Here is a 16,394-nt window from a genome sequence, read left to right on the forward strand (position 1 = left end):
ATAAATTTATTAGAGTGTGGTTGATTGTTGTCATTTTTGTTTTCATTTGCCGGCGCATGGCGTATACTCGTTTATCGAAGTGTTCGAAAGTTTTTAAAGTGTTTAAAGTTCTTAAAAGTTGCAAAAATGTCCAGTTCTGAATCGGAGGATGAGAATATCAAACGGTTTCTGGAGGCAGCCGATACGACGCTGAAAAGCAAAATGAACCCGTAAAAGGTAAACAGTGTTGGCATAGTGGTCCGGAAGGCACTCTTTTTGTTTCATTATTATTCACAGTAAAAATGAATAGTTTAATTATTTCTATTAGAAAACTGCTGAAACAAAAACATGTAAACATTGAGTTCTTAAATACGTGGCTTTATTTTTCGTTATTTTTCAAAACTATTATTGTCTGGTTTCTATAAATTTACTTATCCTAAATGATTTCTACTAATCACATAAGCAAGTCACGAATTTTACGACTATTTCCTGTCAGTACCATAGACCATAGGAAAAAGATGCATGTATGAATTTTAATTTCTAGTGTACATGAATAGAGTTTGTCTTGACAGAGTATAGATTGAATTTTTATTCATTTACCTCAATTTTCGGTCAGATGCGTTGTTCCGAAGGTATTACATTTGGCACGCACGTTTTTCAAAGATATATATATATATATATATATATATATATATTATATATATATATATAGATATATTTTTTTTAAATTGCCTCAACAACTTTCCCAATTGTTACCACAATCTTTTAGACTAACTAATCGGGCTGAGTTTCGAGCTGTCAAATAACATGGAACAAAAGAAAAACAGAGCTACCAACATTGATAAATTGCGTCTTATGTCAGAAAACGACGTTTGTCTTCGTTTTAGGTGGGCTATAGCCCAACTAACGGGAGCCCAATTAAAACGTAGCCCACTTAAAGATAGTGCAACGAACGAAATTCGACTGTAATAATATTTTTGTGAAACAATGTTGCAGAGTTAGACAATTTGCAGATGATGTTATAGTATCTCTAAATAGCCCTCCAACGGAAATCTTGTAATGACCTTGTTAATCTATCCACTTGGGCTAGTAATACGGGAAAAATGTATTTAAATTTGAGTCAAAATTATTTAAATAAATATTTAAACAAAACGATGAAAATATTATTAAAAAAAAATAACCAAAATCTAGCACAAATGGAAAATAGAGCAGTAGAATATAGAAATATCGAATTTTCCGTTAGAATTGCAGATTTGTTCGATAGAATAGTAGTTTCAGTACCCTATAGTAAAATCAAGAAAATGTAAGAAGTACAGGGCTGTTACAACAGTCGCGAATTTCGCGATTCTCGCGGATTTGTAGCGGATTTTATCCGCCAGTCGCGAAAATCGCGAGTGCATGAAATACTATCGAGAAAATCGCGGATTTATCATATCATAACGCTAAAGTCCCTAATTTACATTTTACAATGAAGAGTCACACTTTGTTTATTGTAGATGTGCAGAAAATTTTGAACATCTTCCTTCATTCCTATATTTATAATTTTGTTAGAATTTTATTTTTGTATAAATACAGACATAAACTTTGGAGTTCTAGTCCGTTTGGCTTTGGCTTCCTCGAAATATTTAAAAATCGTTGATGTTGCATCTTGCTATGATTTTTTGGAAGTATACTCTAATTAACCTTCCGGCAGTCACGGTTGAATCTATGACAAAAGGTCGAAAGGACAGAAGGTCGAAAGACAAAAGGTCGAAGCACAAAAAAGGAGGGACAAAAGGTCGAAAATATATTTTCAAAGAAGCGAAAATTTCCCATCATGCAAATCATTTTCGACCTTTTGTCCTTTCGACGTTTTGTCTTTCGACCTTTTGTCCATAAACCATCACGGTTGGCTATCGCCAGAAGCGCCTCGCTGATGCTAGGTACAAATAGCGAGTTTTCCCCCTTTTAAAAAAAAAAAACACAACAGCGCGACTTTGAAGTGCTGAAGAAAGTTATCAGTAATGTATTTTTGAAATTCTTTTACGTATCTTGTAAGTATTTTTGGAACTACATATCTGGGACAAGAAAAAATTATAGTCATTTGAACATAAATATAATTATTATTTTTCTATTATAGAAAATAATCTTCATTTTTGGTGTCCTTTGGCTTTCGCCCAAATGTGGGATATTGTGACATTTACGGAACATTTAGAACTCGATTCCGTATTACTGAATGCCTGACAGTACCTTAGAAAATTGAAAACATTCTGATGGATTCTTCATATTATTTTATCAACATTTATAATGCAATCAGGGTATGCTTGGTCCGGCAAAATGTATGAATTTAGTAAACTTCCAAGCCAGGATAAATCTAATTTCTAAATTTATATAAGTCTCTTGAGGTTTTGTGTCGCATGACTTTGTCCTACAAAATGTTTGAATGCACATTTTTCTGGGATTCCCAAAACCGAAAACCTCGTGACAACTTAAGGTTCATTACTTCATTATACATTCATTATTTCATTACGCTGAAAATGGCCAATTTTGACACCCACCCACCCCCTCGTAACGCTTTTTGTATGAATATTCTACAAATTTTGTATAAGCCGTAACATCATGAGGACAGCCATGAGGGGTTGTTGAATCTGATGCCATTTTTAGAAATGTTCCAACACGTCACAATTTTCAGCTACATCATTGATAAATTTTATCAATGTTTATATAAAACTTAAAGTTTAATTTATCAAACTTTTTTGTAATCTTATCCACCAAGCATGCTGTTATGCACTTAAACTTTCATTTTAGACATAATTTGGTTGAAATCGCACGATAAAATTTAGATTAAACCGATTTTTTCAACATACTTGCTGTCTCCATACTAAATTCTTCGTTTCTCTTATGTGGGAAAATACAAAACTTTCTAGAAACATCAAAAAATAACTTTTCCGTATCGAAAGTTTTATAAACTTTGTTGATAAGTATTGTTATATAAATAAAGTTTGAATTCTGTGGCAATTTAAGCAAATAAATTGCCTTACAAGCTGGCAAACTTGCATGCAAGTTGGCTAAAATAGTCAATTTTTGCATTTTCAACAGCCAATATCTCAAAAACTAGACGTGCTATGATATTTTTTTTATATGAAACGGCAATGGATTCAGCAAAGCAATCCGCTCGTTACACCCTTAATTGAGTGAATAGCGGTATTTTAGTGCTTGAGACAAAAAAGTGTTCCGCAGTGTTATCAATAGGCTTTGCTACTTATTAATAATGACGATTTTCATACCAATTCCAAATTGGCTTCAAAAATATTAAAATTGTAAATTGTATTAACAGAACATCTGGGAAACCTACGAATGCAAGAGGATATAAGTTTAAAAGTGGCAATATGATAAAATATGTCTAAAATTTAAGCTAAGTTCATCTAAAATCTTAACATGAGTATATAAGGCATAAAATAGGCGATGTCCAGAATAGATTCCGGGTTTTGTTCAGTTGATATAATTTGGCCATCTGATGAAACACACTGGAATGCCGCATGTATGCATACTTGCAGGCGTTTTTCGTGGATCTGATGATATTCGCTTGCATTAAGAGGAAAATAATCATCATCGATTTACAAATTCTCAAAACCAGTTTTTTTGTTTAAAATCGAAGCAATGCTCAAGAAAATCTATCATTGCATTGCACTTGCTATCTGAAATACGATGATAGATTTTAATAAGGATTGATTGAAACTTGAACGAAAAAACTGGTTTTTCAATTTTGATGATTGCTGATGATTGAATGATGGATTCTTGAGCCTTAAATGAAATTATTGATTATCACTAATTTACACATCCAATTAGCGAAAAAATGCATAAATCACATGTAAACTCTTAAAACTTTATGATATGACCGTATTTTTAAGAAACAATTGTATGGACATTGAGATAACGCCCCTGTCCAAATTATATTTACGTGAGGGTGGCTTTACGTCCTCACTGAAACAGAGCCTGCTTCTCAGCTTAGTGTTCTTATGAGCACTTTCACAGTTATTAACTGAGAGCTTTCTTTTGTCAGAGTTGCCGTGTGGCAGGTACGATTATACTCTATGCCCAGGGGAGTCAAGGGAATTTCCATTACGAAAAGATCCTGGGCTGACTCTAACCACTCGGCTAAGGTGGCCAGACCGTCTACCAAACGTATCCCATGGCACTATCCTTTCCATCAACATTCCACAACATCCGGTAACACCTATGAGAGGTCGTAGAGTTCTCTGCATCTTTCTTAAAGATAGTTAGTCAAATTTCTAAGAGTTGGTCCCATCTTTCTGTCTTTGGTAGCGGACGGGAAGGAGGCAACCCTCATACAATGGTCTAGGACTGTACCACCTACGAATTTGTGCGAAATACTTAAGGTGAAGATAAATCGAAGCTAAACCTCAAATTTTCAAGAGCACAAATCAGGAAAATCAAACATCCGTTTAAGCTAAAAATCTTATCGATTGGTCACCACCAGTATGTGACCAATCGATTATGTTTTCAGCTTAAACAGATGATTGGTTCTCCAGATTTGTGCTCTTGAAAATTTGAGGTTTGGCTTCGATTCATCTTCACCTTAATGCTAATTTTAATGCTAATGATAAATATTATATCGATAAAATATATACCTACTTATATTTTATTTTTAGATAACGTCATCAAAACTGCCAGTGAATGTCCCAAGTCAAACCGTTATCTAGTGGAAGAAGAGAACGTATTTCAAAGCGATATAAACGTAACCGAGTCCATGAAAAAGTTTGTGGGCAAAAAATTATCGGCGATAATAGACCAAAACATTGCTTTCATAGAAGTGAAGGATAAAAAAGTTTCAAAAAGTAAAACCGAGCCTGCTGATTCGTCGGGAGTAAAACTCTTAAGCGATTGTGATTTATTTTTAAAAACTTCGGATGCAATAGAAAACGCCACGCTACTGCCAGAAAGTAAAACCAAGAAGCCAATAAAAAGGCGTGCAGTTGAATCGGACTGTTTAGGCGAAAAAGAAAAGCTTGCCCTGGCTGCTATCGAACCATCTTCCATTTCAGCTTTGACCAAATGTAGGACCAATAGGCCGAAGGCCGTTGTGTATGAGTACAAAACTGCAGGTTCATCAAATCTGTTGCAGGAACCCAAAAATGAGTTCACCGAGGCGAAACGTAAAAATAAATGGGATTCATCGAAAATAGCACAATTTGGGAAGAAAGTAAAGGGACGATAGATTTAGTATTGTCAGTAAACGAATTGTTCTGTTAATCATAAGATAATCGTGTTTTATCAATTATTATGTAATAAGTTTTTTTTAACTTAGGATGACAATGTCCTTCCATCACCACTAGGGGAGGCACGGCCCTTTCGCAGTGGAGATGGTAGATCGTTACAGATTTGCATAAATTTCCAGTGCTTATATCGGTAATATTTTTGAACCAATGGATTAGACGCAACGGTGGATTCGCACTCTTCACATGGTAACGTACAGCGAACAAAAAATCGCGCTAAACGCAATGTGTAACATATTTTAATGATGAAATGCATCTACAGAGATTGAAACCCCTAAAAAAATTTGATACATGTTGTGCCTAATGGCAGCACGCCTATCAATTTTTTTTCGGAAAAAAATTTTGTTTTCCAGTAATTTGAAGTTAGATCCTATTCCTCATACCAGAATAAAAGGATTTAACTTCTGCTGATAAACTGTGAACATGAGCAAAGCAGGTCTTCCTTTGTTTCAAAGATTGTTCCAGGAATCCTGTTACGCTTGAGTTTATATATAAGCAATATATTGCTTTAATTCTCGCATAACTTATGATATTGTCCTGAAAGCCATTGGTAACCGAGTGTGTAGCTTGTTGTTTTTAATCAAATGAATTGACAAAAATAAAAACAATCATCAAAAACATGAGACTGGTCTTCTATTCACCGTACTGCCGTGAATCGCAAGTCAGTCCCATCTGTAAAAAGTAGGCATTGAGAAAATGGGCTGTGAAGTTTCCAAACTCGTTTTCCATACGAATATTCAAAAAATTCCAGAGGAGTGGAATATGATCAAATCTTGATGAAACTTTCACAATTAGCTTTTCACTACGATATCTTTCTGAGAAAAATATAAAAATGATCAAAACACGGTTAATTTTTGAGTTACACGGTGCGGAAATCTGTAGTGGGACTGATATGTGGTTACTTTTCAATTTGACTTGCTATTTTTTCCTACTTTTTCCGAACAAATCTTATTATCTCATTTGGGCAGCTGAAAGAGCATTGGAAGATATGTTGAAAATTGAACTCAACTCAATTTTGACGAAAATGAAGATGGGACTGACTTGCGATAGTGTGCTGACTTGCTAAATATTGTGTAAATCCAATCGCTCAGAAACAATTGGTTACCAATGGCTTTTAGGTGAGATCACAAATTAGACGAGAATCATTCGTCTAGGATATCACCTTTAGTATATATTTTTACATATTCTCATATCACAGACAAAAGACGTCATACTCTCATCATTTTCCATCGACCACCCTTTTAACGGTCAATTAGAAAATATAGTAATTTGCCAATCAGACACCCGCAAGGCTCGCATCGTTTTGGTTCTTGTATGATGTTTACACGCTAACAACATCTGTTGACCCGTCGGCCAAACACACCGATTTTAGCATTGGGCGTATCTCGTGGCTATGATTTTGTTCGAGATTTGTTCTAAGTGTTGTGGTACGTCTGTTTGTCTGTGCTTACATGTTTCATATTAAAAATTTCTATTTAGTTATTACTTTTTTAAGCAATGATCCTAATGACCGTCTTCTTTTATTCCTCGTTAGAAAATCCTTCAGAAATCTTGGTTTTCTGCCATGAACAGTTGCTCAAGAATCCATCATTTACAGTCACCTCACAGTTATGGATACTACACAGATATGGAGCAGAGTTTGATTAAAACGGGAATATCTCATCAAATGCAGGTTCAATTACGCAACACATTTTTCCTACGTGAACCAAAAATCTGTACAGCATCGCAATCAATCATAATATGCTTAAATATATATTTTCCGTCAGTACAAAATAAAATATCAACCGTATTCCCAGAAGCGTTGATTCATAATGCGTGGTACGCTGATCATAAGTGCTGTGCAAAGATATAGGACAAGGAACGGTCAAGGAATGATTCCGCTACCGAAAATAGGGTCAGGCGGGGCAAGATGAGCACCCTAAGGATAAGTGCAATTTAAACCTACTTAAACGTTCTTATTTTGGCAAAATTGATAACCATCCTTATCTTTTACATTATTACTTTGACCTCCAACCATTAAAAGTTTTAAAAAGTGATGAATAGTTTTCCAAATAACACGTTGAAAAATAGCTTTTTTATCTTCGGTCAAAAAAACTGCGGGACAAGATGGGCACCCTCATAAAAAAAAACAATTTACTGAAGAAAACTATTATTTTTCAATGCATGCAATATCCGAGGATAATACCTTTAATATCTGACGGTTTTTATCTTCAACTGGCTGAGTTTTAAAACTTTTATCAAAAAATAAAAACCATTTCATAAATTGCTAAGATTTTACTTAAAAAACGATTAAATGTGTTGTTTGTCTATATATTTTTTAGAAAAATAGTTTTGAGCAAAGGGGATACCGTAAGTCAAGCCCACAGCTAAATGTGGGTCTATAATTTCACACTTTTACTTAATTTTGAACATGGTGCTCATCTTGCCCCAATGATGAAAATTTATTTATATAATCAAAACAATTGAAATATTTTATAAAATTTGATAAAAGTTTTGCTCCTGATTATCTACAGGAGATTATTCTATAGCTTTACGGCCAAAAACGTATGAATTAATTTGTTTACGGAACAAAAATATCACTTTTAAAAGAACAAATCTTAAATGAAAAGGTAAATTTTTGGACTCCTATGTATTTTTGACAATATTTACGCTGTGCTGTTGATTTTTTTTGCTGAAATTTATGGCCGTCATATCAGTTTGATGATATTCATCAGAACCCCAAATAATTGATTGAAAAAATTCGATAGGAACGGCCCAAACTAGGGCTGCTCATCTTGCCCCACATTCCCCTACTTGAGCTGTACGCTGCTGAGAAGTAGAGCTCACTGAAAAAAATCCACACGCTTGATCCGTGTGTTTAAAATTATGGATCGATTCATGAACGTCTATGTCGATTTGTTGTGATTTTCTTACAAACTTCGTGTGTATTACACATTCAATTCTTTAGTTTTGCTTCATGGACTGACTCATCAACCGACAACATGAATTCCATTGTTTTCCACATAAGTCCCTAGAGCTTTCCATTTCAAATTCGTATGCGTCAACTTATGGGTGCTATGGATCATCACCCAACACGGATTGAGTGTGTTCAACTTATGATTATCTTGTGTCATGATCATCATGTTCAAGTTGGTCGATTTGAAATCGATGAGCTTGTTGTCGATTTCCGTGTTCCAAATATCTAAATTATTAGTGATCAACCCATAGCGAACTAAATTGCGGATGGAGCTCGTGTCGAACGACAGTCATCATCATGTTCCAAAGAGAAGAGGCAAATTCTGAAGCTGAAAGTGTTAGAGGAAAATTTGCGGATTCGTTTTTCTTTCTATGAGTGAAGATGCCCGAGTGAATATGAGGAGTTCATTCTCATTTTCTATAAATAAAATGAATTACTTCCAGCGTTAGATATAATGTATGGTGTTAGAGAAAAATCGAATTCCACTAACAGATTTTCCTAGCTTTCAGCTTCGAATAAGATGAAATATGCTAATCCCGTGCTTTCCAAATTATGGATTTGCGGCGCCCTGCTTGTTGCTGACTCACTTGTTTGAAAAAAAAAACATTCAAGTGAGCTTGCGACAAGCAAAGGAGCCTCGAATCCATATTTTGGGGAGCAAGATTTCTTCTATCAAATTTCTTCTTTCAGTCTCATGGCATTCATGTTCTACCACACATGACTATCTGAAGCCACTACATTTCGAATTCAATAAGCAAATCCGTTGGTTTTCATGATTTAATATTTAGACATTCATGTTTGTTTCTCATGACAACCTAATGTTGATACACATGTTATTATACCGTGAAGTCAATGACAAAATCCATATGGCTACCACACTCAAGTCATGTGGTTTTCCTCATTGCGCAAATCTATAAGTAAAACACACGACCTTGGCGTGTAGATTTTTCTCAGTGCTGATTTCATAACGTCGGTAACGCCTGCTGTACAAATCAAATGGAGCTGTCACTTTTCCTTACACGGAGAAAACGGAAAACCCATATTTGAGTATTTTTTAACTTACTTTTGAGTTATTTTTCTCTCCCTATTTCATTCGCTCCTTCTATTGTTGTCAGAGAGCGAAGAGCCAAACAACCCAAAAACCGAACCTTTGTGCGTTACCTCAAATTTGAGTAAGTGACATAGTACTGGAAGTTGAGTTATTTGATCTGCCGGTTGAGTGGAAAGAACTTAGCCAGTAGGTATTTTTTCGCATGGCTGCAAATGAAAACAACTTCTACCCCATCAACTCAAAATTAGGTTAACGCACGAACCCCCGGAATTGAGTGGAATGAACTCACTTTTGAGTACTTCATTTTCTCCGTGTACGGAAAAATGTGCCGCTCAATTATTCCGCAAGTAAAAGTGACACTTCGCTCATACTGGATCAGCTGTCAAAATGACTTTGGTAAAAAAGAGAAATTTTACTTGAGCGCTTTATACTTTGGACAGACATCCGATACATATACCATGGTACAAGTTGTCAAGAAAATTATTCCAAGACTATCTTGAATAAAGACAATTATCAGTATGGAACCCATTTCAAAATAATTGTACAATGGTACGTATACCGCAAGTGTGTCATAAGTATTACGTTTCAGGAGCATACTACGCATAACTGTGGAGCATTGAAACCCATACCACTGTTATGACTCAAAGAAGATGATTCCAAATGAAACGCCAAAACGTATGCTTCCACTAACACACAATGGGTTACATGCATGGCCTGATTCGCTACTCATTGCACAGTAACGCACATGCGCTAGTGTCTATGCATGAAAAACCGCTAAAAGATAACGCGAAAAATATTTGTATGGCGAAATGCATCTAACGAATTATTTCTCAAAATTGAATGGATGACTATAATCACTGTACGAAAGTTGGTTGGTTTATGTATCGCTCCGGAAATTATAGTGTTATTCCGTTATTTAATCGAATCCTTTCTGTGTCAACCGTTGAATTGCCCGTCTGTGAACATTAATTCCGTGGAAGATCCGGTTTAGTTGGTGATAAGATTGAGAAATCACTTTTAAGATTCTGTGAAACAGTGGTACACTTCTCTCGCGCGATCTTGTTGTTTGTGCGCTTACTACACTTTTTAAGCAACCGTACTTTTGTTTTGCTGTTTACGTACCTGTACGCTCAGTGCACTTTCTCAACCACCGTACTTTCAAATTAGAGCATCTCCACCTTACCATGTCATCGTCCGCTGCTTGCGATCATTGCGCAAAGCCTATCAAATGCGAAGAGGATTGCGTAACTTGTATGGCTTTTTGCGAGAGAATGGTTCATCTGAAATGTACGGTCGCAAAACTCAACAAGGCGTTTGTGAGAATCGTTCATGAAAATCCGAACCTAATGTGGATGTGCGATGAGTGCGCCAAATTAATGAAAATTGCGAGGTTCTAATCGACGGTTTCTTCATTTGGTGAAGCTATTAACGCTATTACCGAAAAACAAGAATCTGTGCATGCTGAGATCAAGAAAGAACTAGCCAAACAAGGACAGCAAATCGCGCAGCTATCCATGCGCATCACCCCGTTAACTCCAATTCTTTCCCAAGAACCTGGTACTTCCTCACGACAACCGCCCTTGAAAAGACGCCGTGATGACGGTTCGGTTTCCAACAAACCTCTCGTCGGGGGCACTAAAATAGTGGCTGATGCAAACGTGCTTACCGTGCCTGAGCCCATCGAGGTGTATCTCTCTCGTATTCACCCTAGTGTTAAACCGGATGCGGTTGAACAACTGGTTAAGGATTGCTTGCACTGTGAAGGAATCATCAAAGCGATTCCGCTTGTTAAGCGGGGAATCGATACCAATCGCCTGAACTTCATCTCATTCAAAGTCGGCATTGACCCTAGCCTTCGCGAAGCTGCGCTCAACGCGGACACATGGCCGAAAGGAATACTGTTTCGCGAGTTTGAAGACAGCACATCAAAAAACTTGTGGCTGCCACGCCAAAACACGCCTGCTATCCTGATTTCCCCAGATCCAGCCAGCTCGCCATTTTCAACTCCGGTATCCGGCATTGTACCGAGCTGTTAACACCTGGATGCTGTAAACCAGAACGCACTGCCTGTCGCATTATGGGAGCCCTCGAACCTCTCGACACAGTCGCGCAAGCTGCTTCCCGCCATCTCAGCCGTTCTGGTCCTGTTGTCGAGTATGGTAACAGGGTCTCCCAACCCTCTCACCCAGGCAAGTATTCATCGTTTAGTAGCTCTTCTCCGCTTGATCAGTTCTCACGTTCTAGCGCTGTGGATCCCTCTGCCACCACGAGTAATCGCTTGTATAGTCAAATCGCTGCGACCATGGCCTCCTCATATCTGGAGTCCGCCGACAATTATCTCATTTCCATCGACGGCCCTTCAATAGAAGCTCACTGCGCAACCCAGCTATTTTCACAACCAGGACGCACTGTATACAGCTTTTTGGAAGCCCCTGATTCCTCTAGCGAAGTCGTGCCATCTCCCGCCTCCCGCTCCCGCTCAGCACAGTCGTCCTGGTCCTTTAGCTAGATGCGGATCAGGGGTCTTCCATCGCGCACTCACAAGCAAGTACATTCAAGCCTCTGTTCCTTCGTCGCCTGATGCGCCCTCAATTTTTAGTGTCAACGACGATATTTCAACTTCATCTGCGGCTGGACAACCAGAACGCATCGTAGAAAGCTTCATGGAAGCCCTCGATCCCTCCGCTACAATCCTGCCTCTTGCTGCCCACGTTCATCACAGTCGTTCTGGTCCTATAGTCGGTAACGGAGAGAGGGTCTTCCAACAACCCGACTCTGGCGAGTATTCACCTGTTTCAACATGCACTCATTCGACACCTGACGCACTATTGCATTCCAGAATAAGCGAACCTTCGGCAGCGACTTCGAAACTAGACATCGTTCTGTACTACCAAAATGTCGGCGGCATGAATACAAGTATCGACGATTATCGCTTAGCCGTCTCGGATGCCTGCTACGATATTATCGTCTTAACCGAGACTTGGCTTGACTCTAAAACGATTTCTAATCAGGTATTCGGATCCGGTTACGAGGTATTTCGTTGCGATCGGAATCCAAACAATAGCTGCAAACGCACCGGAGGCGGTGTTCTTGTGGCGGTTCGCTCTGGACTGAGAGTGAAAGCTCTTGACAACGGCCTGTGGAGGTGCTTGGAACAAGTCTGGGTATCTATCCAGTTCGACGGTCGTACACTGTTTTTGTGCGCCTTGTACATTGCACCCGATCGGGTGCGCGACGTCGAACTTATTAATGCTCACTGTCAATCTGTGTTCTCTATGATGGAGTCAGCATCCCCGACGGACGAAATAATCATTGTCGGTGACTTCAATCTTGCTGGTGTTTCGTGGAAACCGTCTCACAGCGGATTCCTCTACCTGGACCCCGAGTGCTCGTCGTTCCATGCCTGTGCGATTAATCTGTTGGATAGCTACAGTGCCGCCACATTGACTCAAATCAATCACGTTGTCAATGAAAATAACCGTAGTCTGGATCTATGTTTCGTGAGTTTCCAAGAAAAAGCACCAATAATTTCCGAGGCTCCGTGCGCCTTAGTAAAAGATGTCGCTCATCATCCTGCGTTGATGATATCTATTGAAGGCTACCAGATATCCGAATTCGACGATCGCCCCGCCTCTGTTTCGTACAACTTTGTGAAAGCCGATCATCGTAGCATTGCAGATGTCCTGTCAAGTATCGATTGGGCAACTATTCTTGACCCCCGCGATGTTGAAGTCGCTGCAACTACTTTTTCAAATGTTCTCTCATATGTCATCGACAGGCATGTACCAAAGCGCATACATCTTCAAGACGCACATCCTCCCTGGCAAACAAAAGAGCTTCGCCAACTTAAGTCGCAGAAGAGAGCCGCTTTAAGGAAACTAACAAAGCATCGAACGCTTCCTCTAAGGGACGATTATGTGAGGATCAATAACGAATATAAAAGATTAAGTCGCTTATGTTACTCTCAGCACCAGCGAGATATAGAGCTTAAACTTAAAAATAAGCCCAAATCCTTCTGGAAATTTGTAAATGAACAACGTAAGGAATCTGGCCTTCCGTCGTCTATGGAGCTGAACGGAGAAATCGCATCTACCACGCAAGAAATCTGTCAGCTGTTCGCTGAAAAATTTGCCAACGTTTTCAACGATGAGGGCATCACCGAGGACCAAGTAAGCCGCGCAGCCAGTTATGTTCCTCTGAATGGTGAATCGTTGAGTGCTATCGACGTACAATTCGACGCGATCACCAAGGCCACTTCAAAGCTCAAATCCTCAAATAATCCGGGGCCAGACGGTGTCCCCTCCGCACTCCTGAAAAAACACATCGACAACTTGCTAGTTCCTCTCCGTCATCTTTTTCAAATGTCGCTTTCCAGTGGCACTTTTCCGTCCTGCTGGAAAACCGCATACATGTTCCCAGTACATAAAAAAGGAAGTAAACACGACGTGAATAACTACCGAGGAATTGCGGCGCTGTGTTCCGTCTCGAAACTTTTCGAGCTTGTCGTTATGGAACCTTTGCTCTCACACTGTCAGCAGTATCTCAGCCCCGACCAGCATGGTTTCACTGCGGGCCGGTCAACTACCACTAATTTACTGTGCCTCACATCCTACATCACTAATAGCATGACGGAACGTACGCAGACGGATGTCATATACACCGATCTCTCTACTGCATTCGACAAGCTGGACCACGCTATCGCGATCGCAAAACTCGACACACTTGGTGTCAGCGGCAATTTGTTATGTTGGTTCCGGACGTACCTCACCGGTCGTCAATTATTGGTTTCAATTGGCGATTTCAAATCTAGTAGCTTTTCTGCTTCTTCTGGCATCCCACAAGGTAGCCATTTGGGTCCGTTGATCTTTCTGTTGTATTTCAACGATGTTCATCTGCTAATCAAAGGTCCTCGTTTGTCTTACGCCGACGACCTAAAAATGTTCCTACAGATCCGCTCTACAACCGACTGCCACTTTTTGCAACAACAGATTGACGCTTTCGCTAACTGGTGCTCTCTTAATAGGATGGTAGTTAACCCAGTCAAATGTTCAATTATAACGTTCTCACGACTGAAGCAGCCGACCCTATTCGCCTACAGTCTGTATGGGACGATTATCGAACGCGTTAACCACGTGAAAGATCTGGGTGTCATCATGGACTCACAATTGTCTTTCAGGCAGCATGTGTCGTACACCGTAGACAAGGCGTCTAGAACCCTTGGATTTATCTTCAGGATCGCCAAAAACTTCACGGACATCTACTGCCTAAAGTCGCTTTATTGCTCCCTCGTTCGTTCCACTCTGGAATATTGTTCTGCAGTCTGGTGTCCTGCATACAACAACGGCGCCGAGCGAATCGAGTCGGTTCAAAGCCGCTTTCTACGTTTTGCGCTTCGCAAACTACCGTGGACGAATCCGTTCCGCCTACCTAGTTACGAGAGCAGATGCCAACTAATAGATCTCGAGCTACTCCGCACGCGAAGAGACACAATCAGAGCTTTGACGATCGCCGATACGCTTCAGGGACGAATAGACTGCGCATCAATCCTCGAACAAATCGACTTGAATGCTGGACCACGACTGCTCCGCAATAGTTCGCTCCTAAGGCTTCCTCTCCGACGGACGAACTACAGTACTAACGGTGGGATCAACGGATTACTGAAACTTTTCAACCGAGTCGCATCAATCTTCGACTTTCATCTCACTCGTGAGTTCTTACGTCGAAGATTTTCATCCTTTTTTGCTGGACGAAACAACTGACAACGGCTTTGAATGTGCTTTAGATTAAGTTTTAGCTCTTGACTTCCATATGTGTTATTTGTAGATTTGACCTTTCTTGTCTCGATTTGTATGTTTTTAACTACCAACATCATTGGGGCCTCACTTTGCCTGTTGATGTAACAAATAAACAAACAAACAAACAAAATAGGGCGATATTCAAAACTGAAAAGGCAATAGATGGCTCTTTTTGAGTGGTAGTAAAAACGAAACCCTGAAGCAAAGAAAGCACCACAGACAAACAGACGTAACACTTAGAACAAATCTCGATCAAAATCAGTCACGAAGACATGTACGCCCAATGCTAAAATCGATGTGTTTGGCCAACAGATGGCGGTAGTGCGTAAATGTCAAACGCGAACAAAAACGATGCGAGCGCTGCGATTGGCGGATTGGCCACCTACCATATTTTTGAGTCGATCGGTGGTCGATGGACAATGATGAGAGTGTGACGTCTGTTTGCCTGTGAAAACACCATGGAAGATGAACTGACAACCAAAAGTTATCTATTCACATTACGCTTGATTTCGAATAATTATTTTTTCGATCTAGTTTCCTAATAGGGTAACGACTGTTTATTTTGTTCTCAAACGCTAACAGTTGGCGCCAGCGGCAAAAATTACAGACAACAACCTTTCGAACATTCAGTTTCTCTTACCGGCCGCCGAGCGGCGACACTGATGTTTCTATTCCACTCACTGATCGCGCTACGCTGGATTCTCAAATTTATCAAACTTTCAACACAAGCGCATGGAAGAATGGTAGTCGGAGAACTGTCAAAACGTATGGAAAATAATGAAAATCGTAAATTGCTTGCAATTAGGAAACTGAATCAAATAAGTAGTGATTAGAAATCAAGTGTAAAGTGAATACATAACTTTTTGTGATTAGTTTATCTTCCGTGGTGCTTTCTTTGCTTCAGGATTTCGTTTTTACTACCATTGAAAAAGAGCCATCTATTGCCTTTTCAGTTTTGAATATCGCCCTATTGCTAGTAATTTACGTTTTTCATTATTTCCCATTGACTGTTTAACGAGAAACTTGCGACGATCGACGCACCATCATAATTCATATAACGGAGGGTATTAGAACTAACTTGGAGGTGATGATTTTGCAATTTGGAGGTTAAAATCACCTCCAAACACTAGCGATCTTGCGGTGGGATGTTGACGTTTGATCACGAATACGTTTTGACAGCTTTCGATTACCATTCTTCCATGCGCTCAGCGTTGCCAACCTTCCAGATTTGTCTGGAATATTCCAGATTTTTGAGGCCTCATATTACAAAAATCTGCAAGATCCAGATCAAATTTGAAATGAATTTGTAAGGTTGACATAAGCGGTCCAGACTTCCG

At 39.3% G+C, this 16,394-nt stretch overlaps 1 protein-coding gene and 1 long non-coding RNA gene across 2 annotated transcripts in view; one reads left to right on the forward strand and one right to left on the reverse strand.

Annotated features, from left to right (window-relative positions):
• The window catches only part of LOC110677884, a 58,356-nt gene extending 56,613 nt beyond the window's left edge, over window positions 1-1,743 (reverse strand). The window contains exon 1 of the long non-coding RNA XR_002501255.1: window positions 1,553-1,743. This is a non-coding gene — a long non-coding RNA (uncharacterized LOC110677884). The remainder of the gene's footprint in view (window positions 1-1,552) is intronic.
• The window catches only part of LOC5574440, a 63,724-nt gene extending 58,481 nt beyond the window's left edge, over window positions 1-5,243 (forward strand). The window contains exon 2 of the mRNA XM_021849658.1: window positions 4,632-5,243. Coding sequence (XP_021705350.1) covers window positions 4,632-5,197 — 566 coding nt within the window. The 3' untranslated portion in view covers window positions 5,198-5,243. The remainder of the gene's footprint in view (window positions 1-4,631) is intronic.
• The last annotated feature ends 11,151 nt before the right edge of the window (window positions 5,244-16,394 follow it).

This window comes from Aedes aegypti, chromosome 3 (assembly GCF_002204515.2).
Source record: "Aedes aegypti strain LVP_AGWG chromosome 3, AaegL5.0 Primary Assembly, whole genome shotgun sequence".
Taxonomy (NCBI): domain Eukaryota; kingdom Metazoa; phylum Arthropoda; class Insecta; order Diptera; family Culicidae; genus Aedes; species Aedes aegypti.